At 48.9% G+C, this 25,951-nt stretch overlaps 1 protein-coding gene across 2 annotated transcripts in view; it reads right to left on the bottom strand.

Annotated features, from left to right (window-relative positions):
- Window positions 1-10,899: 10,899 nt before the first annotated feature.
- The window catches only part of LOC118221275 (ubiquitin carboxyl-terminal hydrolase 31-like), a 32,269-nt gene continuing 17,217 nt past the window's right edge, over window positions 10,900-25,951 (bottom strand). The window contains exons 5-17 of one of the 2 annotated variants that reach the window (XM_035406193.1): window positions 23,735-23,870; window positions 22,915-23,062; window positions 22,585-22,762; window positions 20,335-20,446; window positions 19,934-20,028; window positions 18,355-18,432; window positions 17,462-17,591; window positions 16,482-16,601; window positions 15,688-15,913; window positions 15,409-15,567; window positions 14,444-14,596; window positions 14,057-14,074; window positions 10,900-13,963 (exon numbers count right to left, since the gene is read on the bottom strand). In XM_035406193.1, the coding sequence (XP_035262084.1) occupies window positions 12,465-13,963; window positions 14,057-14,074; window positions 14,444-14,596; window positions 15,409-15,567; window positions 15,688-15,913; window positions 16,482-16,601; window positions 17,462-17,591; window positions 18,355-18,432; window positions 19,934-20,028; window positions 20,335-20,446; window positions 22,585-22,762; window positions 22,915-23,062; window positions 23,735-23,870 (3,052 nt within the window). In that variant the 3' untranslated portion in view covers window positions 10,900-12,464. The remainder of the gene's footprint in view (window positions 13,964-14,056; window positions 14,075-14,443; window positions 14,597-15,408; window positions 15,568-15,687; window positions 15,914-16,481; window positions 16,602-17,461; window positions 17,592-18,354; window positions 18,433-19,933; window positions 20,029-20,334; window positions 20,447-22,584; window positions 22,763-22,914; window positions 23,063-23,734; window positions 23,871-25,951) is intronic. The other variant, XM_035406195.1, reaches the window with a different exon arrangement.

The following is a 25,951-nucleotide window of genomic DNA, read 5'->3' as shown; positions in this document are numbered from 1 at the left end:
CCGCGGCGTAACCGCGCCGACTCAGCCGGCAGGAGCCGACAGCCTTCCCGCCGTTTCCCCCACACGAAAGTAAACGAGCCCCTGAACACGGGAAACGCAGAAGCTATTTATTAAGGGCCGGTATCTCGAAACAATCCAGCGGGCGTGAGATAGGAGGAAAAACCGCTCCGCGGTCCTGCTGTGCATTTTTCTGCTCTTGAGGTTTTGGGTAATGGGCGCGTTCATCTGCCTGCACATCTATATTAAAATCAGGGCCGGGCGACCAGGTTGTCTTCTGATCGGAATCGACGGCAAACATTGTTCCCGTGTCTCCAAGCCGTGGACTTGCTCCCTGTTTGTTTGTCTTTTCCTGATAACGCGGGGCGACGCTCAGGAAGAATAAAGGCCCCCGGTCACATATGAAGTATCGTATGGAAAAAATAATCATTTCCCTTCCGCATCTCGTCCGCACTTTTCTGATTTCAGGTTTGCTTGCGGCAGAAGCGAAGGGGAGTTCAATCCTGCGCCTCGGGCGTGGCAATGGACGTCACATGGTCTTCAGAGAGGTTGGCCCGCGTGTGGCACATCAAAGAAGCTCTGCTATAGCATGACCGCAGGCCCCTAGCCGTGCGTCAGAGGAACCGTCTCGAAGGGCTCGGATCAGTATGCGCGTCCACCGGCGCAGCGCCAGGAGTGGGACGCCAGGGGGTGGACATCGGCTCCAAAACGGGCAGCCAAACTGACCTGCAGAACCCGCCCCGACAGAGGAAGTCCTGAGAAAGAAACGGAGACGTCTCATTCACAGGAGGGAGAAGGGCTGCTTTGGGAGACGGCTGTCAGTCACAGGGACAGGGCGGGGACTGGAGGCAGCGTGAGGGGAGACTCGAACCTGTGAAGACTCCACCTGACATGGCGGAGGAATAAAATGGTGGAAGAATGAAGCGAGAGGGATAAGAGAGGGAGGAGGACTCAGAGAAAGCCCAGGAGCAGAGAGGGAAGATGAGGCACCAAAAGAAATGTATGGTAAAGCTTCCTCAAGTGGGGAAATGCAGGAGCCACAGGGAACCCACTTAGTGACACAAGAAAGGAATTATGCACTCAGAGGAAACCACACCCCCACTAACACACATCATCTAACACAGCCCAGCAAACACACAATCTAAAACACCTCCCGCTAACACACATCATCTAACACAGCCCAGCTAACACACATCATCTAACACAGCCCAGGTAACACACATCATCTAACACAGCCTCGCTAACACACATCATCTAACGCAGCCTCGCTAACACACATCATCTAACACAGCCTCACTAACACACATCATCTAACACAGCCTCACTAACACACATCATCTAACACAGCCTCACTAACACACATCATCTAACACAGCCCAGCTAACACACATCATCTAACACAGCCTCACTAACACACATCATCTAACACAGCCTCACGAACACACATCATCTAACACTGCTAACACACATCATCTAACACAGCCTCACTAACACACATCATCTAACACAGCCTCACTAACACACATCATCTAACACAGCCTCACTAACACACATCATCTAACACAGCCTCACTAACACACATCATCTAACACAGCCTCACTAACACACATCATCTAACACAGCCCAGCTAACACACATCATCTAACACAGCCTCACTAACACACATCATCTAACACTGCTAACACACATCATCTAACACAGCCTCACTAACACACATCATCTAACACAGCCTCACAAACACACATCATCTAACACAGCCTCACAAACACACATCATCTAACACTGCTAACACACATCTAACACAACCTCACTAACACACATCATCTAACACAGCCTCACTAACACACATCATCTAACACAGCCTCACTAACACACTTCATCTAACACAGCTCCGCTACCATGCCCGAGATAACACAGTCCACTTTCCTGAGAAAACAACAATCCCCACAGACCATGCATCCCATTTAGTTCCCCACTTTTTACCTGCCAGTTAACCCATTCTCATGGAGTCGGGTGTACACACATGGTCATGCAGATGCTACACCAAGAAGCGAGTGTTTCAGCTGCAAGTTCTCTCTCTCACACTCACACGCACCCAAGCACACACGCATGCACACACGTAAATACACGCACGCACGCACGCACGCACGCACGCACGCACGCACGCACGCACGCACGCACGCACGCACGCACGCACACCTTCTCCAGTCACAGCGTAGGCAAAAGCATATGCAAGGGGGCATCACATGTATATATAATAGGTACCCTAAGGGATGCCATTTTATAGCAATGTAAATGGGCTTTTAGCATCGTCCAGGAGGGGAATGAACCTGCAGCATACTTCTTAAAACATCCTGCAAAAATTTCAGATTTTTTTTTTATTATTCAAATTCTGAACCAAACATGCAAGACAGTTCACAGCCACGCTACAGAAATAACCGGCAATTACCTCATATCTTCCATTCTTAGAATATGTTAGGTTGAAGCAAAAAGTCAAAACTAAAAAAAAAAATCCTAGTGATTCTATCTGCTGCCAAAAAACTCTCTCCATTCCCAAACCAACTGCAACCTATTCTCTTTCAACCAATACACATGAAACTCCTCTATACACTCACTTCTATGCAAACCTACAGTTGTACAGGTATGGAGATTTATGGGGCTTTGTCATTATTCATGAGAGGATATTGGGACATTGGAACTTATTCACCACTATTGGACAACAATGGACTGAACAATAGAGGTATGCTCCCATTCTTTTAAAGCAATGAGGACATTTCTAATTCTACCCCCGTCGCCTTGGTTAGACCCACCTGACCAGTACACAAGGAGAATGAGAAAGAGAGAGAAAGGAAAAAAAAGATTTAAGGATGGTTGGGATGAATGGTTCCTTTGTGCACTACAAACTTGCGAGCTAAAGACTTCGGGACACAAGGATAACCCAGAGAGGAGCTCTCAATTTATTTAAATGAGGAAAACTGAAGACTCCCCTCTCACGACAGACATAGATGAAAGTATGACTGCAGCTTTAAAAGCGAGCCAGGGGCCCTCAGCCCAGAAGCAGGCAAGTTGTGGACTGGGCCTTTTAGACTGCCACCTACGGGGAACGCCGGAGGTCAGCACTGGTAAGGTCCGGCTGGAGTTGATGAGGTCATGGGAACACAGCGTGAGTGCCCAGCTAGCTCTTGCGGAACACAGTTAAGGTGATGGGGGTAATGAACCGCCGCTGATTTACAGCCCCCTAGTGGTGACAGCGGTGTCGAGCGTGAGATCGTCTCACCGGACTCGGATCTGGATGCTCGGCTGACAATCTCCGACATCCTGCATCGCGCTTGGTCCTGGTTCAAGTGATGCCGAGGGAACGAGGCAGGTGCTCCTAGTCAGCTCCCACAGGCATCATCACCGGCAGCATCCTCAACAGCAGAATCATGGACGGCAGAACTAATAAAGGACCCAAACTGCCCATCGATCCCAACTTTTAAGAGGCGGAGGGATGACGCTGTCAGTTGTTCTGAGCTTGTTGATTTTTTTTTTTTTTTTTAAGTCTGGTAGGGCTCAAAGACACGGGGCCGCCACGAGCTCACGATCTTCGAGCCGCGGCGGGGGTAGCGTCGGCGGCATTTAGCCGCGCACGCCGCGTGCATATCAAGTCCGGAGTCCGCGACTCCGTCACCGCCTCTTTGCCGATGTCAGGCTCAAGGTCTTCCCACAAGTGCTAAATTAGATTGTTAAAAAGGCTCCCCTTACTCCAGCCTTGAGGAATCAATTACTATCGATTTTGTTATAAAGTTCCCCCGGCCTCTCCCGGGCTGTGTCAAAAGAGGGGACAGAGCAAATAAAACCCGCAGGTAAATGACTTACCCTGTCTTCCCTTTTTACTGTGGGACCTAAAATTATCGAGTGCATAGAGGAAAATCTCTCCCGTCTCCTTCAGGGACAGGGGAGGGTGTGACGACAGCCCCGCACGCGGGCGCTCCGAACGCACCCTTCGCAATGGCGTCAGGCCCGCAGATTGATCAGTGCGCGGCGGATTCAGTGCAGTGCGCGCAGTCGTTTCTCCCCCGTCTCAGCTTTGATGAGCAGATGCATGCGCGGTGATGTCATCTGCACCTGTATTAAACGATCAGTCAGGAACACAGCGCTGTAAGCTGAAGGAGGGGGGGGGGGGGGGGGGGGGAGGGGGGGCCAGCCATACTCCCAAAGGAAACATTTTGCCTAAGCGCTGGCAACGCACGCTTTATTTATGAACTTGGCTGCCATTTTGATTTGATTTTAAATACTTGTTTTCTTCCTGGTCTCCTCACTGGAGTCACTTCGGGTGCATAATGTGCAAGGCTCTGCTGTAAACTTTGCTTACTACACTGCGGCTTTGTTTGCCTGTAATTTATTAACTCAATTTCGGTCCGTTTCGCCCCTGTAAATAAGCCTCCCCTTTCCTAGCACGCATTTTCCTTCGCAGATGGGATTTAAAAACTTGCGGCCACAAAAAAACTATTAGAATTTGATTAATTTTGCCCTGGAAAACTTAACGGAGCATGTTTAATTTGCTTACAATTCAATTAAGGGCAGGGGTTGACTAAATTAAACCAAACTCCAGCAAAAAAATAATAATAAATTAGTAATTAATAAATTAAATCTTGCAACTTCTATGAACTGGTCATGCGAGGAAGCCAGCATCCACTAAGGCTGCTTAAGCAAACAGGGGTTTCCACAATAAACACACGCACACACACGCATGCATGCACACGCACAGAGCACCCCTGGCATGTCAACTACCTCCACTGGAAACCGCAGAGCTCATTGGGTCTGTGCTGGTTCAGCAGACCCAATCACCCATTACTTACCACCAGCTCGCCTACATGAAATCACCCAATTCTGCTGTATCAAACTGGAGTGCCATCTAGTGGTACAATGTGAAAATTAATACAAGCATCTTCTCTAAATATATGGTATAGAAATTGCATTGGATAACTAGAACTTTTCAATTTTATACAAATTTTTTTTTTTTTTAACAAACGTAAATGGGGAGGGGGAGGGGGGTTAAGTCAGTCCATTTCAGCAACACTCATCCAGCCATAAAACGCACCTTCAAACGATGCATCGCGTCGCACGTAACTGAGTAATGCCTCCCCCTGGTGGCAAACTTCAGGAGCGCGGCTACCAAGTTTGATAACAGCGGTGTCATTTAGCTTCTCAGGCTCCCCGTCAATGTCTGCCCTGATCCGCTCAAGGCTGCGGCTGAGATGGGACTGGCACTTCCATTAGGAGCCCGGCCTCAGCGTGCGGATTGCAGATATGGAGGCGGCCGTTTCGGGGTGCGCCCCGCCGCAGACATGACCGGATTTTTAAAGGCGGAGCGTCGCAGAGCAGCCAGAGGCCTGGCACACGGCCGGCGAGAGGCTTCGCCATGACAACACGCGCACAATATAAAGGGCAACTCCTGATGGACTGGATCTCATCATCCATTTGTAATTTAACTACTGGGCACAGATTCAATCAAAAGATAGTGAAAGGGTCACTGCCAAAAGGCCAATTTCTCTCTCTCTCTCCTTTAAAAATACAGTCATGAACTAGAGGGAATAGAAAGTCCTCCATCACATGATACCCAGAATCACATTGTAGACTCGCTCAGGGGTCAGGAGGGATAGATGTGCCAAGCAGTAAAATAAAGAATTTCACGCAAAACCGCCAGTATGTGTCCACCTATCAGAGCAAGGAATTGTTTTTTTTTTTATTTTTTTTTTTTTTAAAGAAGTGACATCACAAGATGACTGCAAAATGTGAAGCCTGAAAAAACAGCCAGGAGCTAATGCAGGAAAGTGTTCTCAACACTACTTTGATAGGGTTGGAGTAACAGCATGACTTAGCCGTCATCCTTTAGAAAGGAGCAGGTTGCTTTTCAGGAGAACACTTTTTCATCTTTATATCCGCGAAAAGTAAATGAGGAAGGATGTCTTCAGCTCAGTATCAAAGCCCACTATCTATCTACTATGATGCAATCGGCAATTCCGCTGTGCAGTTTGTACCACTGTGTGGTACTACTGAGCATGCATCGTTGCATCAGTGCCTGTACTTCTGCCAGTTAAAATGAGGAACTTAAACTTGGCTATGCTGGAAAAAAAAAGGCACTTGATAATTGCCATGACAATGAGATAAAACTGCAAGTTCTTTGCCGAAATGGTCTGCTAATCCTGAGACCACCCCAGAAGGTGGACAGAACCTTTCAAATAATGATTATAAAACTGGCAAAACTCTAACCTGACCAGAATTCACAAAATGCAAGGCCCAATACATCCACGTATCTGGTGTTTCTACTCCGACCTGATCTCAAATCCTGATCAAAATCTGTTCAACATACTTCAAAGCCCCCATTTACAAATCAAAATTCACACAAGACCATACTACAACACAGTGGAACGTTACCTCGCCCTTGCTGCACTTCATTAACCGGGTCAAAATTCAAGGCGTGTAACTACAACAGAGGGAACTGCTCTCGATCCTTAATCGCAAGCAATACTGCCTCTCAGCACGTACGGACAGATGTGCAGAACTGCCCTCAAGCTCAACGCCGTAGGTCTAAGGCAGGTGGAGTGAGCGGGCTCGCTGAGTCACTGAACACAAAGCCGGGTAAACGCTAAAGAACATCAGGCGTCGCTGCTGCACGCTCCGCTCAGTAATGGGCTCGCAGCGTGGCGGACGCCGCGGTGCCTGTACCCCTCAGGCTGCAGCTTCAGAATCCCAGGCGAGGGCGCGCTGCCGTACTGTACTCTCGATGACACGCAAAGTATAAATCGTACAATGAGCCGCACTGGGAAAGGGCTTTTAATAAACCAATAAAGAAAAATAAATCACTGCTGTGCCTTTGTGGAAATTTAATGATGCTAATCGCACGGGGGCACCATTTACATCTTTAAATATATTCATATTTTGACCCAAAGCTCCGCATCCATATTCTTAGGGTGAAATGACTGCATTAGAACAGGTGGGGAAACCTGTCGATTGTTTAAATAAAGTGTTATCAACGTGAGGTAGTAGGGAAAAAACCATATCGGAAACTTCATTAAAACAAGGGGTATTATTCATGAAGCATTTTCATCCATTAAAACCCAGCAGGCACACAGCAACACTCGCGAAGCATTGGACACAAATCGACATCACGCAGAGCTACTCCCAACATTGGACCGCAATCAAAATGATCAGTGAAGCCCATTAGGATCCCGGACGGAGCTGAGATTCGAGCCAATTCCGTAACAGTGGGGAGAACCGAGTGTTGACAACACACTTTCGCACGCAGTCACACGAGCGGAACTCGAAACCCAGCCGCCGTAAACACTCGCAGCGGGACGCGGCGAGTGGGCATCACTTAGCAACGGCAGGAAACTGATAGACGCCGTACGAATCAGCGTCCTGCTGAGGGCTCTCCGCTTCGGAGACCGCGCCGGTGACCGCGGGGTGAAATAAAGATGAAGGAACTGTCCGTTCCGGCGTTCAAACGAGCTCGGGGCTACGATAACAAACCACGAGCGTACCGACACCGAGATTCTGCGGCACAGGCCATCCGTTTCCAATGTTCCTAAAAGTAAACAGCTTCAGGCAATTTGCAAGAACTCAATTGAGGTCAATCAAGCTGTGAGGTCTCCTTCCCCCATTATATTAATATTAGTTTTGTGTACCCTTTTCATACCCCGGCAACCAATTACGAAATGCTGAATATTATCTATTTTAAATGTAGCCTCCTTAAAAATCCATATTTCAGAGAACCAAGGAGAGCTACATCAGGGAACCCTTGCTACAACCTCCATCTAGTGGACAAGACTAAACACTACAGAACTATGCCATCTACACCAGGGCTGCCCAACCCTGCCCCTGGAGAACGACCATCCCATAGGTTCTCATTTCAACCCTAAATTGGCACAACTGAGTCTACCAATTAGCAGCTGAACAAGATCTCTTGCTGTAGAATGAGGTGAGATTTGTTAGGGTTGGAGTGAAAGCCCACAGGATGATAGATCTCCAGGAACAGGGTTGGTCAGCACTGATCTTCTATACCACCATCATCATCATCATCAAAACAACTGCGGACAAATGAAAGGCAAGCAAATGTGCTTATTCAAACAAAATAAAACAAAAAAGGAAAAGGATGTCAAATTTGTTTTTTATTACATTTCACCTTTTTTCCTCATATTTGAAAAAAATGTCATTATACAAATGTTTTTCACTCTTTCAAACATAAAAAAATGATATAAAAAGAAACATATGTATATTAAAAGTGCATACTCAAATATTAAAATATACAAATAAATAAACAAAAAGCATTGACTCAGTTTCATGCACTTGCCCCAAATAAATTAAATGTACATTTTGTACTTAACCATTCTCAGTATAGTTCAATGAAAACTTTCATTTAAAAACAACATTCTGGAAGACATGTTTTCATACTGATAAAACACTAAACCAGAACATGTAGTGCACAGTAACCTGGCATGCCATCTGAAACTATTAGTCATTAGTCCAGTGTGTTGATCAAGAAGGAAGTACTTGGAAACATTTGTCTTTAAAGTTATTTAATATTGATCATAAGTTATGATATATTACTGAAACACAAAACCTTCCTTCAAAAAATGCAACCCTAACCATGACTCCAACTCTATTAGTACTTTTAAGATTACCAAAGTTCCCAGGTACACACAAAATAAAGCCACCAGTACCCTAACTAAAACTTTTTTTTTTAAATACAAAAGCATCCCATACATGTTCTTAAAATCATTCAGCACTTGTGTTAAGTGGTGGATGAACATTGGTGGAATGTTCAGACGTGTATTCCACGCAAGTGACTGTAATCTTGTTCTAAGAACGTGGTCTCGAAAAGACACTCACCGTTCAATCCGGGCCTGAACTGAAATGTTTGGAAGGCTGTTACGATACGGAATGGAGTCAAGCATGTGACCAAAGTCCGACCAATGAGAGCATAAATGTACACGAGACATCAGAAAGGTGATTGTGGAAATCGGAACTTGGCAGCATCGTTGCAAGCAGGGGTAATTAGATGGAATAAACCTGGCTGATTCAATCTGTCAGGGGCAAGCTAATGCCTTAGCACGTACCTGGGACCTCTATGGGATAATGCAGGAACACCCACATCACACCTCACTTCACACAGAAACTATCCAAGTAAGAATATATTGAAAAGATGGCAGTTAGTTTTTCATTTACTAAAACGGTCAGGTATGTTTCTGAAGGCATTAGCCTGCCCCTTAAAAAAGCTTATTACACAGAACATGAAACAAAATCAAACAGGAAATAAAACACAGGACCTACTGTTCATCGGCTCAAGGGTGTTGGGTTAAAAGTCTGATAGCAAATGAGCACAACTTAGGGTGAGCACATGGCAATCTCAAGAGTAATTTCAATTTAGATAAACCATCAAAAGCTGAGTATTCGTGCTCTGTTGCTGGCATTTGAAAAAATACAGTAAAATATATAGGTACTGGTCTTACACATTAGCATTTTCACTCATTCAGTGCAGCCATTAGCAACAGTTGCTTGCATAGTTAAGTGCATGCATCAGCAGTATCATGCAAAATTGCTTCCATAAAGCATTTTTTTCGGCGTACAGATCAGCGCGTCGCTTAGAAAGCCGCTCGGTCTGTTTAAGCGCGAAAGCCAAAATGAGGGGGGCGTGTATTAGTGTTGTTACATTTCAATTCTGACATAAATATAAAGGATGGCCAAAGGGCTGGATGGACTCTGCTAATCGAAAGTACACCGCTCAGCAGGGGACCGCAGCGGTTCTCATCTCAAAATGGCGTTTTCTGACCCGAGACTCCACGCGCGGCGTGCCGCTGTTTGGTTTATTTCCTGACTCCGGGGCCTTGTGCTAGCGCTGCCGGACGCCGGTGGAAACCGTTCGCTCAGGTTATTGGCGGGTTTTGCCACAGGTGGCGTTCGGGGAGTTATTGGTTTTTTATGACCGTTGCAGAGCCCCGGTCGGCGTTTTCCCCTCACGATGCTGTTCTCTGAGCTGAAAGGCACGCGTAAGGCCCTGGATTTCATTTTGAGCAGGACTCTTTGTGCGTGACGGCGGTGGCTGGCAGCATAATGCAGGACAGTGAGAAGCAGTACTGCTGCAACGGCAAGGGCAATATTTCACCCGCTATTAAATCACGCTGTTTTTCAGGTATCGTCTCGACCGAATCAAACGTGTTCAACTTTCTTTGTGAAACGATATGTCACAGTTCAATTTTTAAAATGAATACAACGATCAGGATTTTGAACGGTAATGCGATATCAACCACAGAACAAACCTTATTGCCAAGTGAAACGCTCCTTTCAACAATTTGTGACAGTACAAAACTTTGTACGCTGTTGAAAACTGCTCCGCTAATTGTTAGGAATATGAACATTTTCAACAGGCCCAATATACTGTATACTGCTGCCTCTTGCCCAGTACTACAATAAACAGACCGCAGTTAAGGCTTCATACAGCCACTCATACAGAGAAGATGAGCAAACGTGGCTCCTGGCGGACGTGGACAGCAGGGGAACGAATGAGAGCGGACGCGCAGCGAGAGGAAACGCGGCGTAAAAAGGTGGGGGGGGGGGGGGCAAAGCGAGCGCAACGCCAGCCTTAGCACTTCCGCTTTGTTTCCGACGGCGACGCGCGGAGCTGGAGGCGGCTCCGTCGTGACGGCCCTCCGCCCTCAAACGCCCCGGCAGCAGGGCCTCTTCCTGTCCCGCCGCACGGCGGAGAGGCTCGGCGGCGGGAGCTCCTCGCTAACGCGCGACTCAACAAAACCGCCGTCGCTCAGGGGCCGTCTCCAGCTCGCGGGTCCAAACGCACGTCGGCCGAAAGCACCAGAGGGGTCACCCCCGCACCCCCTCCCACCCCCCCCACCCCGCCACCGCACCCCTCTGGCAGCCGGTCAGGAGGACAGATAAGGTGGCTCTCTCCCAAAAAAAACCAACATTCCCTGCCGAGCTGCCACCTTTAATGACATCAGCAGCAGCAAGCATCACATGCACTGCATGGACACGCATTTATACAGACGCATAAACACGGCCAGGAAATAAAGGAAAGGTCACCCACCTGGTTCTGAGACAAAAACAGGAGATGGGGTCAATGCAAAACAAAATCGAGGACAGAACATTAGTATTGGACCTCTACCAAATCATACATAATCAAAATTATACAAAACTTTACATAACTGTACACTCTGTGCTAGGAGTAAGACAGACCTTAACAGAATGGCAAACTGAACCAAAATCAACTGAAAGGAAACCCAAAAAAAACCTAGAGCCTCTTAAACTGTTTTCCAATAAACCGACTGCCATGCCTGATGTTACATGTCATTTCCACATTAAGTTCCGTTAAAATTCTATTTAGTTCATGAATCCTATGAGACACCTATTGAAAGGCACAAGTACACACCGGTGCACAGAGGTCAGATAGACCTGCTCTGCACAGTACTGGGCAGAGCAACAGAAAGAGCACCTTTGTATGGCACAGAGCATTCCATGTGTGTTGGAAACATTCATTATTTAATCCTTAATGAGCGTCCTTAAATACATGTTCAATGGCAATAAGGGGCATTGGGTTGATAGCAATGTATTTAGTTTTTAAGAACTGGTCTTGTTTTGGAAGTCAGATACGTAACAAGATGCTGGTTGTACAGCAAAAATTCTTTCGCACTGAAGGACAGAATGAGCCTTCGGGCCCACGCATGCACTACCACAGCAGGCCAGAAAGCGGCTTTCTTTAAAGTTGATTAAAGGCTCCATGTAATTCAGACAGTTTGGGATTATGGTAGAGTTTTTGCAGATTCAGTATATTTTAGAATTGCCCTGGTATTACTGCCATTTAACCATCAATCTGAGAAGCAAAAAAAAACAAAAAACAACAAAAGAAAAACAGCCAACCTCACAAAAGCTGTGAAATATTGCCCCTTAAGCAGCACTTGGTACAAAGTACAGTAACTTTCGTGTTTGATCACTCTTGAAAATATATCCTGGAACGATGATAAATCATCAATCCACTTTAAATCCCTTGTTGAGTAAATATTTTTTAAGAAACCTGCTGAAAAACCTCTTTTACGCATGCTACAGTAACAGGAAGCTAAAATAACCTTGTAATCAAAGTGAAGTCCATTAGGTTATAATGAGAAATATGATATATATATATATATATATATATCATATCTTTCTTCAGCATAAAAATCTATATACAGTGCTGTATTAAAACATAATCCTAGGTAATTAATCAGTTTAGTGTACAGCAGTAGACTCTTGTACCAGATCTTGCCAACGGCAATTATTTGGTTCAACGGCAGGATAGAAAGGCGCTTTAATAATTTACAATAGGTTTTTTTCTTTAGGAAAGGAAAAAAAAATATATATATAAATAGATATATATATATATATATTAGGCACATCAAAAAAAGCTTCATTACAGAAAAGGAAACGGTATTGATATATCACTGAGGCTTGTGTGCTGGTCGTGCAGACGATCGCATGCTGGAAGAAAGCTTTCTGGAGGACGCCGTCCTGTCGGGCGGCTTTTTCCCGTTGGCGGGCGGCTGAGCGCCCGTCCCGGCCGCGGAAGACTTCGACTTGCCGGGGGACAAGAGGGAGCGTTTTACGGGGGCGGCGGCCTTAGGAGGCTCCTCCTTAACGGCGGTCTTTCCCGCCTTGGGGTCCGGGGTGGCCTGCCGGGCCGTCTTACCTGCCCCCTCTCCCGGCCCCGGCGCGCCGTTCTGGGCCTCGGCGCCGGGCCGCGGCGGCGGCGGCGCCGCCCCCTCCGGCGTCTTCTTGGCGAGGATGGTGGCCTTGCCGAAGTCGGCCGAGCGGCGGGTCTCCTTCTGGCGCAGCGCGGACTTGAAGAAGGACAGGCCCTTGTCCTCGGACTTGCTGCTGCGCCGGAGGTCCTTGGCGGGGACGCCGGGGGAGCGCAGGCTGGTGACGGAGGAGCTGCTGCTGGAGCTGCGCACCGTGCCGCTCGGGGGGCGGGGCAGGGAGGAGCGGGACGCGGCGGCGCTGGCGGCGGTGGCCCTGGCGGGGCCCGGCCTGTCGGCGGGGGGGCTGGCGCAGGCTCGCGCGGGGTCCCGGCCGGCGCTACGCTCCGCAGGCTTGCTCTTTCCGGGGGCCGGGGGCCTCTCCGTCGCCGCCGAGGGCTTCCTGCGCGCGGGGGAGGGCGGGGGCAGGGTGGCCGCCGCGGCGACGCGCTGCTTGGGCGTGGCCGCACCCGAGGGCGACGCCTCCTGGGCCTTGGCCGGCTCCTTCCTGGGGGTCCCGGTGGACGAGGCCCTGCCAGCCCTGGAGACGTCGGCCCTGTCCTTGGCCGAGGCCGCCTTGGCCGGGCCCTTGGCCTGAGGGCCGGCCGACACCGGAGAGGCGGGGGAGCCGCGAGCCGCCGCGGACGCCTGCCGCTTCTTGGAGCTCTTCTCCGGCTCGGGCGTGGCCCTGGAGGAGCTCCTCTTGGGCCCGGCGCTGTCGGGCTTGGGCGCGGCCCCGCCCCCGCTGCCCCGCCTCTTGGGCTCCTTGAGCTCGGCGGGCGGCGCCTGGTTGTTGTTGTCGACGGGCTCCGGCTTGGGGCTCCTCTTGTCGGCCTGCGGCGAGGCCTTGCAGTACGGCTCCTCCACGGACCTCCGGCTGCTGCCGTCGTCGCTGGCCACGCCCTCCATCACCGCCAGCGGGGCCTTGCCGCCCGCCTGCCGCTCGCTCTTGCCGTAGCCGCCGAAGCAGGAGGTGGAGACCTTGTCGTCGGCGGCCTCCCCGATCCGCTCCAGCGTGCCGGAGGAGTGCGAGTCCAGCGAGAAGCGCGAGGGCGAGCCGGACCTCAGCTGGAGCTTGGCGCTCAGCGACCACGACGGCTTGACGCCGTTCTCGCTCGCCGCCAGGGGGCTGGCGACGGACGAGCGCGAGGACGGGCTCTGCCGCTGGACGCTCCGCACGAAGGGCCGGGTGGAGAATCCCCCTGCGGAGGAAAGAGGGGGGGAGGGTTTAAACCGACGCACTGACACCAGGCTGAATGGATTTGAGAAATAGCAGGCATGCTCGTTGGCTTAACTCAGCATGGGAGCGGGTCCTTTTGTTAGTCAGCAATAAGAAGGTTAGAAAGGACACAGAACACAGATAAACACAGAGAAGTCAGAGATTTCACCAGTTTCAAGGCAGTTTAAAGTTGTTAAAACAGCTAATAGCATTCAAATGGCATTCACCTTTTACTCATATCTTTATTAATGTTCAACATTAAACCACTCGTAATTCATAAAGTAATGGCATTATGCACCATTTTCACCATATCATTATTTACACTATTCATTTATTAACCAGTATTTATTTGTTTTATAGTGTTTTATAATACACAAGCATGTTGCGACCCCTAGCACACACTCTACACGCAGCACATTCAGCATAAACAGACAGCAGGTGTGAGTCTGAACGGGCCTCTCACCGTCATCCTCGCTGCGCTCCCCGGTGAACTCCACGGACTCCGACAGGGAGGCGAGGGAGGTGCGGCGGGAGGAGGCGGCGGAGGCCACGCTGGGCTGCTTGCTGCCCGACAGCCGGTTGACCCAGTGCTCGCACAAGGAGGAGCTGGTGGAACCTGGGAGCAGCAGGGAGACGCGGTCAGAAAACAGGAAGCTCAAAGAGACACAGCGAGGAAGGAAAAGAACCTGAGACTGAAAGATACTCAGATAAAGTTAAGATACAAACACTGAGAAACAGGCAGGGAGCCACAGGCCTCAAACAGCCTCAAATATGAACACAGACACGCTCATAAAGACTTTGTAAAGACTCCATTACAGAGACTGAACCCTCAGAGTAGGAGGCTTCACAACACAAGGGCAACAGACAACGGAAATACTGAGACTGAATTGAATTTATCATGACCTCACATTGAACTTTAAATTTTCAAGTCCTGATTTGCTGAACAAGGTGACTCCAACCTTTAAACAGCTTCCTGCTTTTGGCCTCTTGAGCACCTGGCTTTGCTCAGCCAGGCTCTCAAATAACGGAAAATATTTGGGTACTCCGCGTGCTGCCCAGGGAAATTAATCCACTTAAGGTCTGCCGTCATCCAAAAACCGCTCTCAACGCAGCAGATACCGCTGACAGATTAGTCCAGTTTACTCAATGTCGTTCCAAGGAACGCGGCGTACCACAATCACGACAATCTAATGTCAGCGGAACTCTTTTTGTTAGTCAGACGCAGATTAGCCCCAAAGATAAGCAAGTATGAGTCAACTGATCTGGAGGTAGGAAAGCACAGCATATCAGCACATATATCACTTTTCTATTAGGCTTTGTACTACATAAGCAAGTCAAAGAACACAGAAGGTCAATATTTTATCTGTAGATATACAACACTATAAGGTCAGGGGCTACTGGCTAAAGAAATGAAATTTAACAGCTCACCAGCAACAGAACTGTTGGCCGACCAAGAGGGAATGGTGGCTCTCCTTTGGTAAAACAGGATGTACGCAGTCTGCTTGCAAACGTCATCATCAGATATGGGCTGCACATCGCTGTCATCAAAGCAGTACCACTGCCCGTCAATGGAGTTCTTACAGTAGGCTGCAGGAAATAAGCAGTCGCAAAATAACATCAAAACGTATGCATTTATTAGGAACTGGATCAAAGAAAATTTCTCAACCTTGAATTCCCCCCCAGCTCTACAGGGCAGGCTGCCGTTACCTGTGTAATGCCCCCCTTGCATGGTCCCGTGGTGGTTGCACACGGCGTACAGGTCGTACAGGTAGTCCTCGGGGTCGCGGCCCATGCCGTAGGGTCGTCTCCACGGCGACCAGTGCGAGGGCAGGCTCCAGCTGCTCTGGCTCCTCTTCACCATGTGGGGCGCCATGTCCATCCCCACCAGGGGGAACTTCACCATGTTCTGCATCTTCATCCTCCGGTCCCCCTCCTGCGAGGGGCGGGGCACAGCCACGGGCATAGTCACGGTCCGGGCGGTGGTCACGGTCGCGGTCCTCTCGGCTGACCGGCCTCGCAAGAAGCTACACTACCTGCCCGAAACACCATAACTCCTCCCCCCTAGAAAACCGGCTGGGTTTGCTTCTTTTTCAAAGCAGCAGCCTGGTCTGGAGCTCGAGCATAATGAGACCCCCGAAGGCTGTGCTCGCAGGCCCGAGTTCCACTCCCCTGACCCTGATCTGCACTACAGTGAGGGGCAGGGAGCTTTGAGGCACATGCCTGGAATGAAGCTCGGCTTCATCAGCCCTCAACATGGCCTCCGCTGAATTTAAAGTGCCTGGTTGGAAACCCTGTTGGGTGCTTGCTGCATCCAAACAGCTCACCTTCCCTTGAAAAGAGAGTTGTTTGGATGTACCAGGCGCACAACAGTTTCTCCAACAAGGCGCGTACACCGAATGACAACGGCGAGGTGCATTCATTCCAGGTGCGTTCGTACTCTGTCAGGTTCAGGCGCACTTCAGGCTCGCGCGGGTCTGTGTGCGGGCGCCGGCGGTCGGTACCTGTCTGAAGCGCTTGAGGTGCAGTATGAGGATGTCGGGCAGGGTCCAGAGGCTGAGCTTGATGCTGCCCTGCTGCAGCTGCTTGCAGTGCGGACAGCGCCACGCGTCGTCCGGGGCCAGCTGCAACGCAGACAGCAGAGCCACTTCTCCATTAAGGACAGACACCGCCAACGCGTTACGGGCATAGAGCTGGCCACAGAACCCCCCTCCCAGAACACAGAGGTCACAGGTCACCGCTCATTCACTCTCTCTTTTAGCTGGTCGGATAACATACAGACTCCACACTTTGGTTAAGCTCTTCTGTAACAACAACAACCACAATGGTTCCAATGCTGGAACAAATCTACTATTTAAGGTCACGGCCTCTACAAACATTAGGGAAACTATTTTGTTACTGGGAACAGGGTTTGTGCGATGTGTTCTGCTTCCTCTTAATTTGATATGTTTCCGCTGCCTTTGAAGATTAAAACGTTCAGATGTTTCAGAATGAAGAGTTAATAATGAAGGGGAAAAGGATAACAAATGTCAGCCACGAGCAGCTGTGAGGGATAATTCCTCGAACACAGAGGATTATGCACAGCACTGTACAAAGATCCAATCACAAATCCTTCATTTCTCAGAGCTGGACAAGCAGAGATATACACGCATCTTCATGGGTACAGAATATCTGCGCGTGTGAGTGAGTGCCAGAGAGAGAGGGACAGAGAGGGTTGAGCATTTATCTAAACTATTAAAAAAAAACTATAGAGCAGGAAACACAGTGAAAGCCTTCGTGCGTGCATCTATTAAATATACCTTCATCTGCAATCACCCCGTCCTACTTTTAATTGGTCAGATACGTATAAGTACATCGCTTGTTTTGTGTCCTCCTTGCCCCGTGTCTAGTACGTTATTGCGCGTTAATTTCCTCTACATCTGTACGTTTATGTATGTATCCATAATGCTATTGCCAAAAAAGCACAGTCAAACTGAGAGTGTACCTGCTCCTCTTTGGTATAGAGCTGGAAGCACTGGGCGAGGGTGCAGGACTGGGGCTGGTGGTGCAGCTCCTTCTGCAGGCGCACGCTCTCGGCGTCCGGGATGTACTCGTCCTCGGTGTGTCCAAACAGGCTGCGGGCGGGAGGGGCAGACGCACTCAGCACGCCGCACACATCGGCTCGCGCGTTTTTTAGGCTCCGTTCCATCAGTAACAGGATGCGGGGCTGTCTTTCCAGCGAGCAGAGTACACACAATCACGCTCCGTCTCTCAATCGCTTCTTGCTCAAAATGTAAATCCTGGCTCACGAAATGTGGGACATTCTGCAGTGGTATTCCTCAAGAGATTAAAGCGAAGGGACATCAAAAGGCTTTGCTTTTACAGTCCCTTTCTTCCTCTTCATCGTTTTAAAGCAAGCCATTGCTTTACTCAAACAGAGCAACGTGGCAGATTTAAGAGAGGCCTCATCATTCAAAGATAATGCTTTCTGGAAATACTCTAAAAATCAGCATACCATCAGAGCATTCTGATACTGAAGGCTCAGACAAAATGGAGGATTACAGTACACAGAAAAGCAATCGAATTCTGATTGGGGGAAAAAAATTGACAAAAAAAAAAGCTGCAGGCAACTTAAACAGTATATCACACAATACAATATATATCACACAATACAATATATAACGAAATAACAGCTCCGCAATAATGGCCCAAAAAAGAGCAGTGTCCAGCACAAATATTCAAGACCACATTTAACAAGTACACAAATTAGAAAGGTTTGTGCAGTAACTGCAACTCTGTGCACATACGAGCGCAAATTTATATAAATGTGATTTCATTACGATTCACAAACACGCCGGGCATTACAGGCGTTCTGGCTTGGAAGGCAGAGTCACTTACTAATCCTTGGTCTCTTTATCCCACTCCACGACTATTTTGATGTGTGGCGGGCCCCCCGGCCCACAGGACTTGTACGCTCTGCGCGGGGAAGATAAGGTTAAGGAGTGAAAACTGAGCACTTCGCCATCTTGCCCCAAGTCTTCATGCCGACCAGCGACAGCAAACATGCCCCAGTGCTTCATCTCAAACTGTAACGGCCAAAATAACTGCGTGATAAAGTCTACAAAAGGACTGCTGTTGGGGGAGCATGTGCAGGTCTGGGTGAGCGGGGAGTCACTAGCTTTGGGTTCCAAATGCTGCACGCAAGGCTGGGTATCACTCAACATTTTTTGCTTCCAGTTCCAGTTCTTTATTTCAATACCATTTCCAAAATGGATCTCTTTTTTTTGGTTCCGACTGTGGTTGGGACAATTTAAATATGTTCAATATATTTATTCACCTATGTAAATATACATAACACATACAAGCATGTTCTCCAGTAAATCACAGGATCACAGCTCATCGACGCTGCTGTGGGCAGGGCTGGGGGTGGAACAGGTGCAGTGCTGCGGTCTGTGGCAATGCGGACGGGAGTTACATTCCCTTCTCAGGGAGATTTACATGGACCTTCCCTCGTGCATGATGTCATTGCTCTTCCCAGCATGCTGTACCCACACTGGTGTCATAAAACATATTAATTGCCTTCTTGGCATTCAGAACAGTCCTTTTAAACCCTCTAAGACCTCAATTAGTGTGAGTTTCTCTAAAAAAAAAAAGAAAAGAAAAGGCCTTGAGCCAGAGTTTAAAGCCGAAGCTCATTAGCTCCTTCAAAGAGGCCGTGGGCTGCTGGATTACACCATGCTAGCGTCTGTTCAAACACCTCAGCTTTACACTCAGAGTTATTCCCCGGCCTTTAGATAAAAACAAAATCTCTCCTCCACAGATCTGTATCACGCCCAGCAGCGAGAACCACATGAAGGGGTACAGTGATGACTCACATAACCATAATCTTTATTTTTTACAATGCAGAAAAATCCACATTCTACTGTAAAAAATACATACATTTGGAAATGACTGCCGTAAATGCCATGTGAAAATCAAACCGTGCATTTTTCTCCTCACTTAAGCAGAAAAACCTCATAAATTAGCATAACCACTCTCCCTTCTCTCCTTCCTTTTATGGAGAAAAGACAAACTAAAACAATAATAATGAGCTCTCCTGAGCTCCACGCTAATGGGCTGGGATTCCCCAAAGTGAAGTTTCTTCTCACCCACCGTGACACTACACACCACCTCTTTGGCAAACACCAGACCTAATTTCTATCCCATTATTGCTGCTCCAGTACACATAGCAGCCAGCAGGTGAAGCAGGATAATAACCGTGATTAGAAACAGATACAGCCATTTTGCAATTAACAAATAACCTTTATGTATTTCCGTTCCAATGTTTGACTATGCATTACTGTCGCTTGGTTATCCACGTTCCCTCAAGAGCATAAAATACACAGATGTTCTTGATGATGTTACAGGTTAATGGCAGCCACTCCCCCCACCTTTCTGAGACCGGGATTGGCTAAACGGCAGGCAGTGCGGAACCTACCTCTCCACAGAGGCGTGGCAAAGAGGCTGTTCCTCTCGAGGCAGCAGGTACGTGATTCCAACAACTCCCACCACGCGTAGACTGAAGGGCCCGACCTGCAGACGAACAAGGCTCTCAGTGAGTCCCTGCTCTGTCTGGTAAAGCCCGGACACCACAGGAACACGTGTGACTGTGTGAGTGGCTTCACACAGAAAACTCAATCAAGTCAACAAAAACACATCAGCTTAAAAAAATGACATGATGCAGCGAAGAAAGGCACCAAGGAGAAAGTGCTGGAGAAGTCATCTGCTCACTCGCAGATAAACGAGGGGCAAACAAGAAAGTCGGTCACAGGAAGTTACCAGGTGCGCCAAATTCAGCCGGACCGGACCGAACAGACTCCTCACCTCGGCTCCACCCACCTGTATGTAGACTCCGGGCCTCAGCAGGTGGCGCATTTTCTCCAGGATCTCTTTTTGGAGGACGTCCCAGGTCACGGTGCGCTCCAGGTACAGCACGAAAGGGTGGCCGAACCTGGAAGAGTCGAGCACAGAATTAACCTCAGGGGGGAACCGGCAGGTCGCACATCATGACCGTGCCCATTCACTCACAACGCATTAAACCTGGTCGCACCTGCCCAAGAGCAGAAGCTGGAGAGGCGACATCCAGTCAGCAGTCACCCGTGTTTGTTCTTCCACGTCGGGCAGATGCCACAGGGCACTACTGCCCATTAATCCTTTTCACACAAGCAGCACTACCCCAAACTGTATACTTTACTGTTTAGGGTCAAGAGCGAGTGAGTCAGAGTCTGCATTCAAGAAAAGCTGTGCCGGCAAATAGCTGCCTCTAGACCTACTGACATTTACTGGAGTATTCCATTTTGATATTACTGTGAACAAAGCCATGACAATAATGGATCGCCCAAACTTCCAGTTCCACTCAGACATCCATCCAGCTGTCATTTCATTTCATTCTACTGAAAAAATAATAAAGCAACTGGAACACATACATGAAAATTTAAAAACTAGCTACAAAGTGAAACCTGCCAATATCACAGGTCAACCTACAGTTTTGCAAAAGTTTATAATATTCCCGTAGATACCCTTAAAATGTCACCGGAAGTTAGCCATTAGGATTAACCTTTTTTCCCCCTAAACATCTAATTAAGGTTAGCTACCTTATTCGGCTAACCTTAGGACTGTATACAGCATGACCAAGATTTTACTGCCACCAACGTGTGTGAATGGCATCATCTATTAACATATTGGGCAGTAGTTGGCTGTGTTAACAGGAGAAGCTAGTGCTTTGTAAAAATTAACATGGCAATGTCCCATGTTCCCTGTGTAAATTCTCTGCATCCCACTCCCTCCGCCCAATCCCCCACCTGCCCACACTTCCCTTCACTTCCACACAGGACAGGAGCCTGAAACTCCTACAGGAGCCTGGAACAGTGGTACGAAGTACAGAAGGCCTTCTGTGTACACATCTGCACTTCCACATACACTTTGGTTCATTCTCTCACCCAGAGTTTGAAACATTTTCCTAGAGTACCACATATATTCTCATTTCCTCTTGGTATATTCTGCCCAATTAGGGAACTATTCGCTGAGAGACGAGCCAATGCTTTAGCCAAAATCGTCTTCAGTAAAATACTTAAGAATCGTCCCAAATGACTTTGCATTTTCAGATATAAATACATCAAACGGACTAAAATGTTGTACCGATGAATAAATTCAGAACAAAGTTTAAATAATTAAAATAGAAAAACTGTGTCTTTCCACAACATTAGTAAAACTCCCATGGCCCTAAGACAGTTCATAAGCCGAAAGAGTCCTGAGAGTGTTTGTAATAAAAGTGATGTTATTCTTGGTTGCTGCAATACATTTTTGGCTTCCAAAACTTTTCTTTAAATCAAGGAACACCCACTGCTAAATAAATATTTTTCACCAAGGACAGTGCACTTCGAGCACCACTGCCTTTGTCAGGAACTTCAAACAGATGTAACAGAGGAGAGTGGATTAAGAGAAGAAACTAGAGTGGTTTAAACTACGGAATACACAGCAACAGTGCTAATGCAGAAATCTCCATAGCATGGATAGCAGAAGCGCTCACACGTACACACACAGCCTCATATGGCTTCCATTAAAATCATACAGGGTGTGGGCAATGTGTAATTACAACCCTCAAAAATCTCTGTCACCAGCTGACTCCAGAGCCTGTACATACGTCTTCAGTGTAACTTGAGCAGGCTTTTAAGCATGCATTCATCATCACTTTCCCAAAAGCAAAAAAAGGCATTAACAACAAAGAACATACACATATCATAGAACCACAGAAAAGGCCAGGAATTCCACATCATTTATGCCCTGGACCGAGTCATAATGACCCCGTTTGAAAAAGGAATTAAACTGGGTTTAGACTGTCTCTACAGCCACATCAAGTGTCTTGAAACAATCCATATTATAAACCATCTACAGAGTAATTTTGCCTTCAGCATGTTTTCTCAGACTTAACACATCACAAATAAGCAATTGTCAGAAAAACGTCTTCAGGCACGACATTCGTGTGAACACAACGGTACACCATGACAGAGGTTGTGCAGCCTGCAATGGTCAAAAGCTAAAAACACAACACACAGACTCTGCTCTTCGTTGGTTAAATCTGTTTAGTACCTTCTGCTTTGGTGGCCAGAGCAGGCCCTGTTGCACACGAGCAGAATGATCTTGTCCGCTCCTGCGTTCTTATTGGTCGGCAGCGTGGGCTTCACAGCTCCTTGCAGGTAGGAAGATGTTCGGTTGTGCTCCGCCCCATATTTCAGGTTGTTCTGGTTTAAATTTGCATGGAGGCTTCCTACAAACAGAAGCCAGCATTAATCGCATTAAAGCAAACTTGTTCGTACAAATATTTCAACCAGAGGTTGCATTTTTTTTCTTTTTTAAACAATCACAATAGTTTTTTTTAATAAGTGGGCATTTACAACCTACACAGAAACTAAATGTTACCTCTCTGTGAGCGAATGTTTTCTGGCCTGAATATCTCAGGCGTCTCAAAGGCGAAGATCGAGTCACTTTCTTGAATAATTTCGAGATCGTCGTCATCATCACAGAAGGAGCGATGAAAGCCATCGTAATACATTTCAGTCAGAACAATCTGTACAGAAACGAGCAAACAGCCAAAATCAGTCAGGTTCCATTCACATGCCCAAACAAATCCAAAATCACACAAACAGGGCTAACAAACATGCTTGAAAGCATTCAGCCATGCATTCAACCTTGTAAAATAGCCTGACTGGCATTATTTTAACAATCCCATCTCAAAAACACTCTCGCACACAAACGAGCCTGGGGGGGGTGAGACGGCCTTTCACTGCTGTGTTGCCCATTGTCGTCCCATGACACCACGAGAGGCTCACTCTCCCAATGGCCAGCAACATCAAACACAGGCGCCGGATTGTTGGTTTTGGGTAACAATGGGCCCCGGTGGAACAAAGGGCTCCCTTCACTTGGGTGACACGAGAGAGCCTCTGGTCCACCTACCCCCCACCACCCCCTCACCACCATCCCCAGAGGCTGCAAAGCTGAGCCACCGCACACCCCAAACGCAGATAACACACTGTCTAGTGCCTGCTGACCACAAAGGAGGCGGGGCTAGCCTGAACAACGCTAATTAGAAAAAGGACCACCCAGAGGGTGATCTCTGCAGCACTGCGACATGAGCATGGTGGTGCCACACCCTCCCAGTCTCATTTTCTCCTCAGCGCCATTTTGAAGCGGGAGTTAGCGGGATTCACGTCGCTAGAGGAGTCGGAGCAGAGCGCAGAACCTGGTCGGTGGGAATCTTGGTCTCCAGGGACACGGCTTCTCTCAGCCTGGACACAGTGCTGGTCAGGGGCACGGCCACGCCGATCCTCATGCAGTGAGAGCACTTCCCCTGGTAAACCACAGTGACGTACAGGGGCCTGGAGAAACGGAGACAGAGAACACGCGCGCGTTATAATCACAGGGCCACACCAGCCTCAACAAGCCTACAACAGGCCTACAGCTCTCCGCCACGTTCATGACCTTGCTTAGTGTATCTCTGGACTTTGGCTGAATGTGAGGGAGGCCGTGGGGTGACGGGCCTTCCCGTAAAGGACGATAATCGCGTCGAGACACAGCCGAGACAGGCGGGCAGCGCGGGGGACACGCGCGCAAACCGCCGCTAGTCTCCATCCTACGCTGCCAGGAAGGCGCGTTCTGGGCCACGGCAGAAGAGCAACGGGGACAAACTTTCCACGAGCCTGCGGCTCTGGGCTCGCTTAAATCTTAAAACGGCGGGCTAGGATCTCGAAGGCAGGAAGCGGGCCTTCCATTTCAGAGGCCTGGCCCTAATGAGAATTGTCAGTTTGCATCAAGAGGCAAGCAGGGCACTTTAGACGGTGCGGCAGCCCTTCAGAGCTGGCGGCCTGGGAGCGGGTGTGAATTAGCGCGTGTGCGGCGCCGCGGCGCTCTTGAGTGCGGCTCACTGCGGAGCGAGCGCGGACAGCAGAGAGTCTCTCAGGGGAGGCAGCCGCTGCGCTAGGCTATTAGTCAGCCCAGCCAAGACGCACAGCAGGCCCAGCCAAGATGCGCTGCTGCCAAACACACACACACAGGCAGACACACACACACACACACACACACACACAGGCAGACACACACACACACACACACACACACACAGGCAGACACACACACGCCCAGAGGCAGGAACACAGACAGACACACACAGACCCCTCACACACACACACACACACACACACACACAGGCAGACACGCAGACACACAGAGATCCCTCGCACACACACGCACACACACACACACACACACATACCCCTCGCGCACACACAAACACACACGCACACACACACACACAGGCAGACACACAGAGATCCCTCGCGCACACACACACACAAACACACACACACAGTTTTGTGCTTGTTCAGCAGTTCTGAAACCCCCGCTCGCAGGGCCGTCTGAAGCCCACACAGCCAGTAAGTGATGTATGTTCCGCTGTCTAATTGCCAGTAAGACGCTGTGTGTGTCCCGCAAAGTCACCAGATCAATTACTCTCATCACAGCTTTCATTTCTCCAGCCGACATACGAATTGCACAGCACACATCAAACATATCATCACATACGGCTGGAACCGTAATGAGCACAACACTGACTAACCTGTAACCGCTTCTGTTATTTACCTGATTCCTATTCCAAACTTATGAAATCATCACCCATTATGCAGTTTAATTTTAAAATGACAAATATCAGAGGACTTATGAATATCCTTGAGAAAATAATGTGCAGATGCACTTTCATGTTTTTAATGTCTTTAAATCTGATCAGATAAGAAAAGGCTTGGCCTTGCGCTGTTAAAAGATGCAGGAAATGCGTGCAGACAGTCTACAAATTCCGCTCATGCAAATGAGGCATTGCAACACCCCCCGCCCGCCCGCCCCCCCCCCCCAAATCTCTCTCAGTACGTCTAAATCTGCGCCAGACGGGGAGGAGAGTGTCTGCTGGAGGAAGAGCGGCGCGGGACCCAGAGGAGGCCCGGGCCCGCCTCGCTGCCAGCTCTCCGAGCACACGGCGCATGAACGAGCGCCGAGCTAACGCAGCCGAGTGCTCCGGCTAACCCCCCCCCCCCCCCTTCGTAAACAGACGCGGTTTATGTCCGGTCCGCTCTCCCGGCCATTAGCATTCCGCCAGCGGGGAGCGACCGTAAGCGCGTCACCGCGCGGCTGCTCCCCGTAAGCTGTTCCCCCCGCCACGCCCGTCCCATTCAAAGGGTTTCCGGGGACGTCGAGAGTAAACGCAGGAAGTACAAAAGCCCTGTTAGCACGTCCTCGCGCGCCGCCGCGCAGCGCCGCTGAAAGTCAGTCGGATGCAATGAGCCTCCTAACCAGGGTTCTCTCTCCTCCTGCTTACACAGTCACATCGCTCTGATAAGCTGTTACTCTGTCACAGCGCACTGAAGAAGCGTTCGTGAGAACCGCCAAGAGAGTTCGCCTAATTTGTATCCCC

This window comes from Anguilla anguilla, chromosome 2 (genome assembly GCF_013347855.1).
Source record: "Anguilla anguilla isolate fAngAng1 chromosome 2, fAngAng1.pri, whole genome shotgun sequence".
Lineage (NCBI taxonomy): Eukaryota > Metazoa > Chordata > Actinopteri > Anguilliformes > Anguillidae > Anguilla > Anguilla anguilla.
The sequence above is the reverse complement of the archived record's forward strand: the minus strand, read 5'-3'. Positions and strand labels throughout refer to the sequence as shown.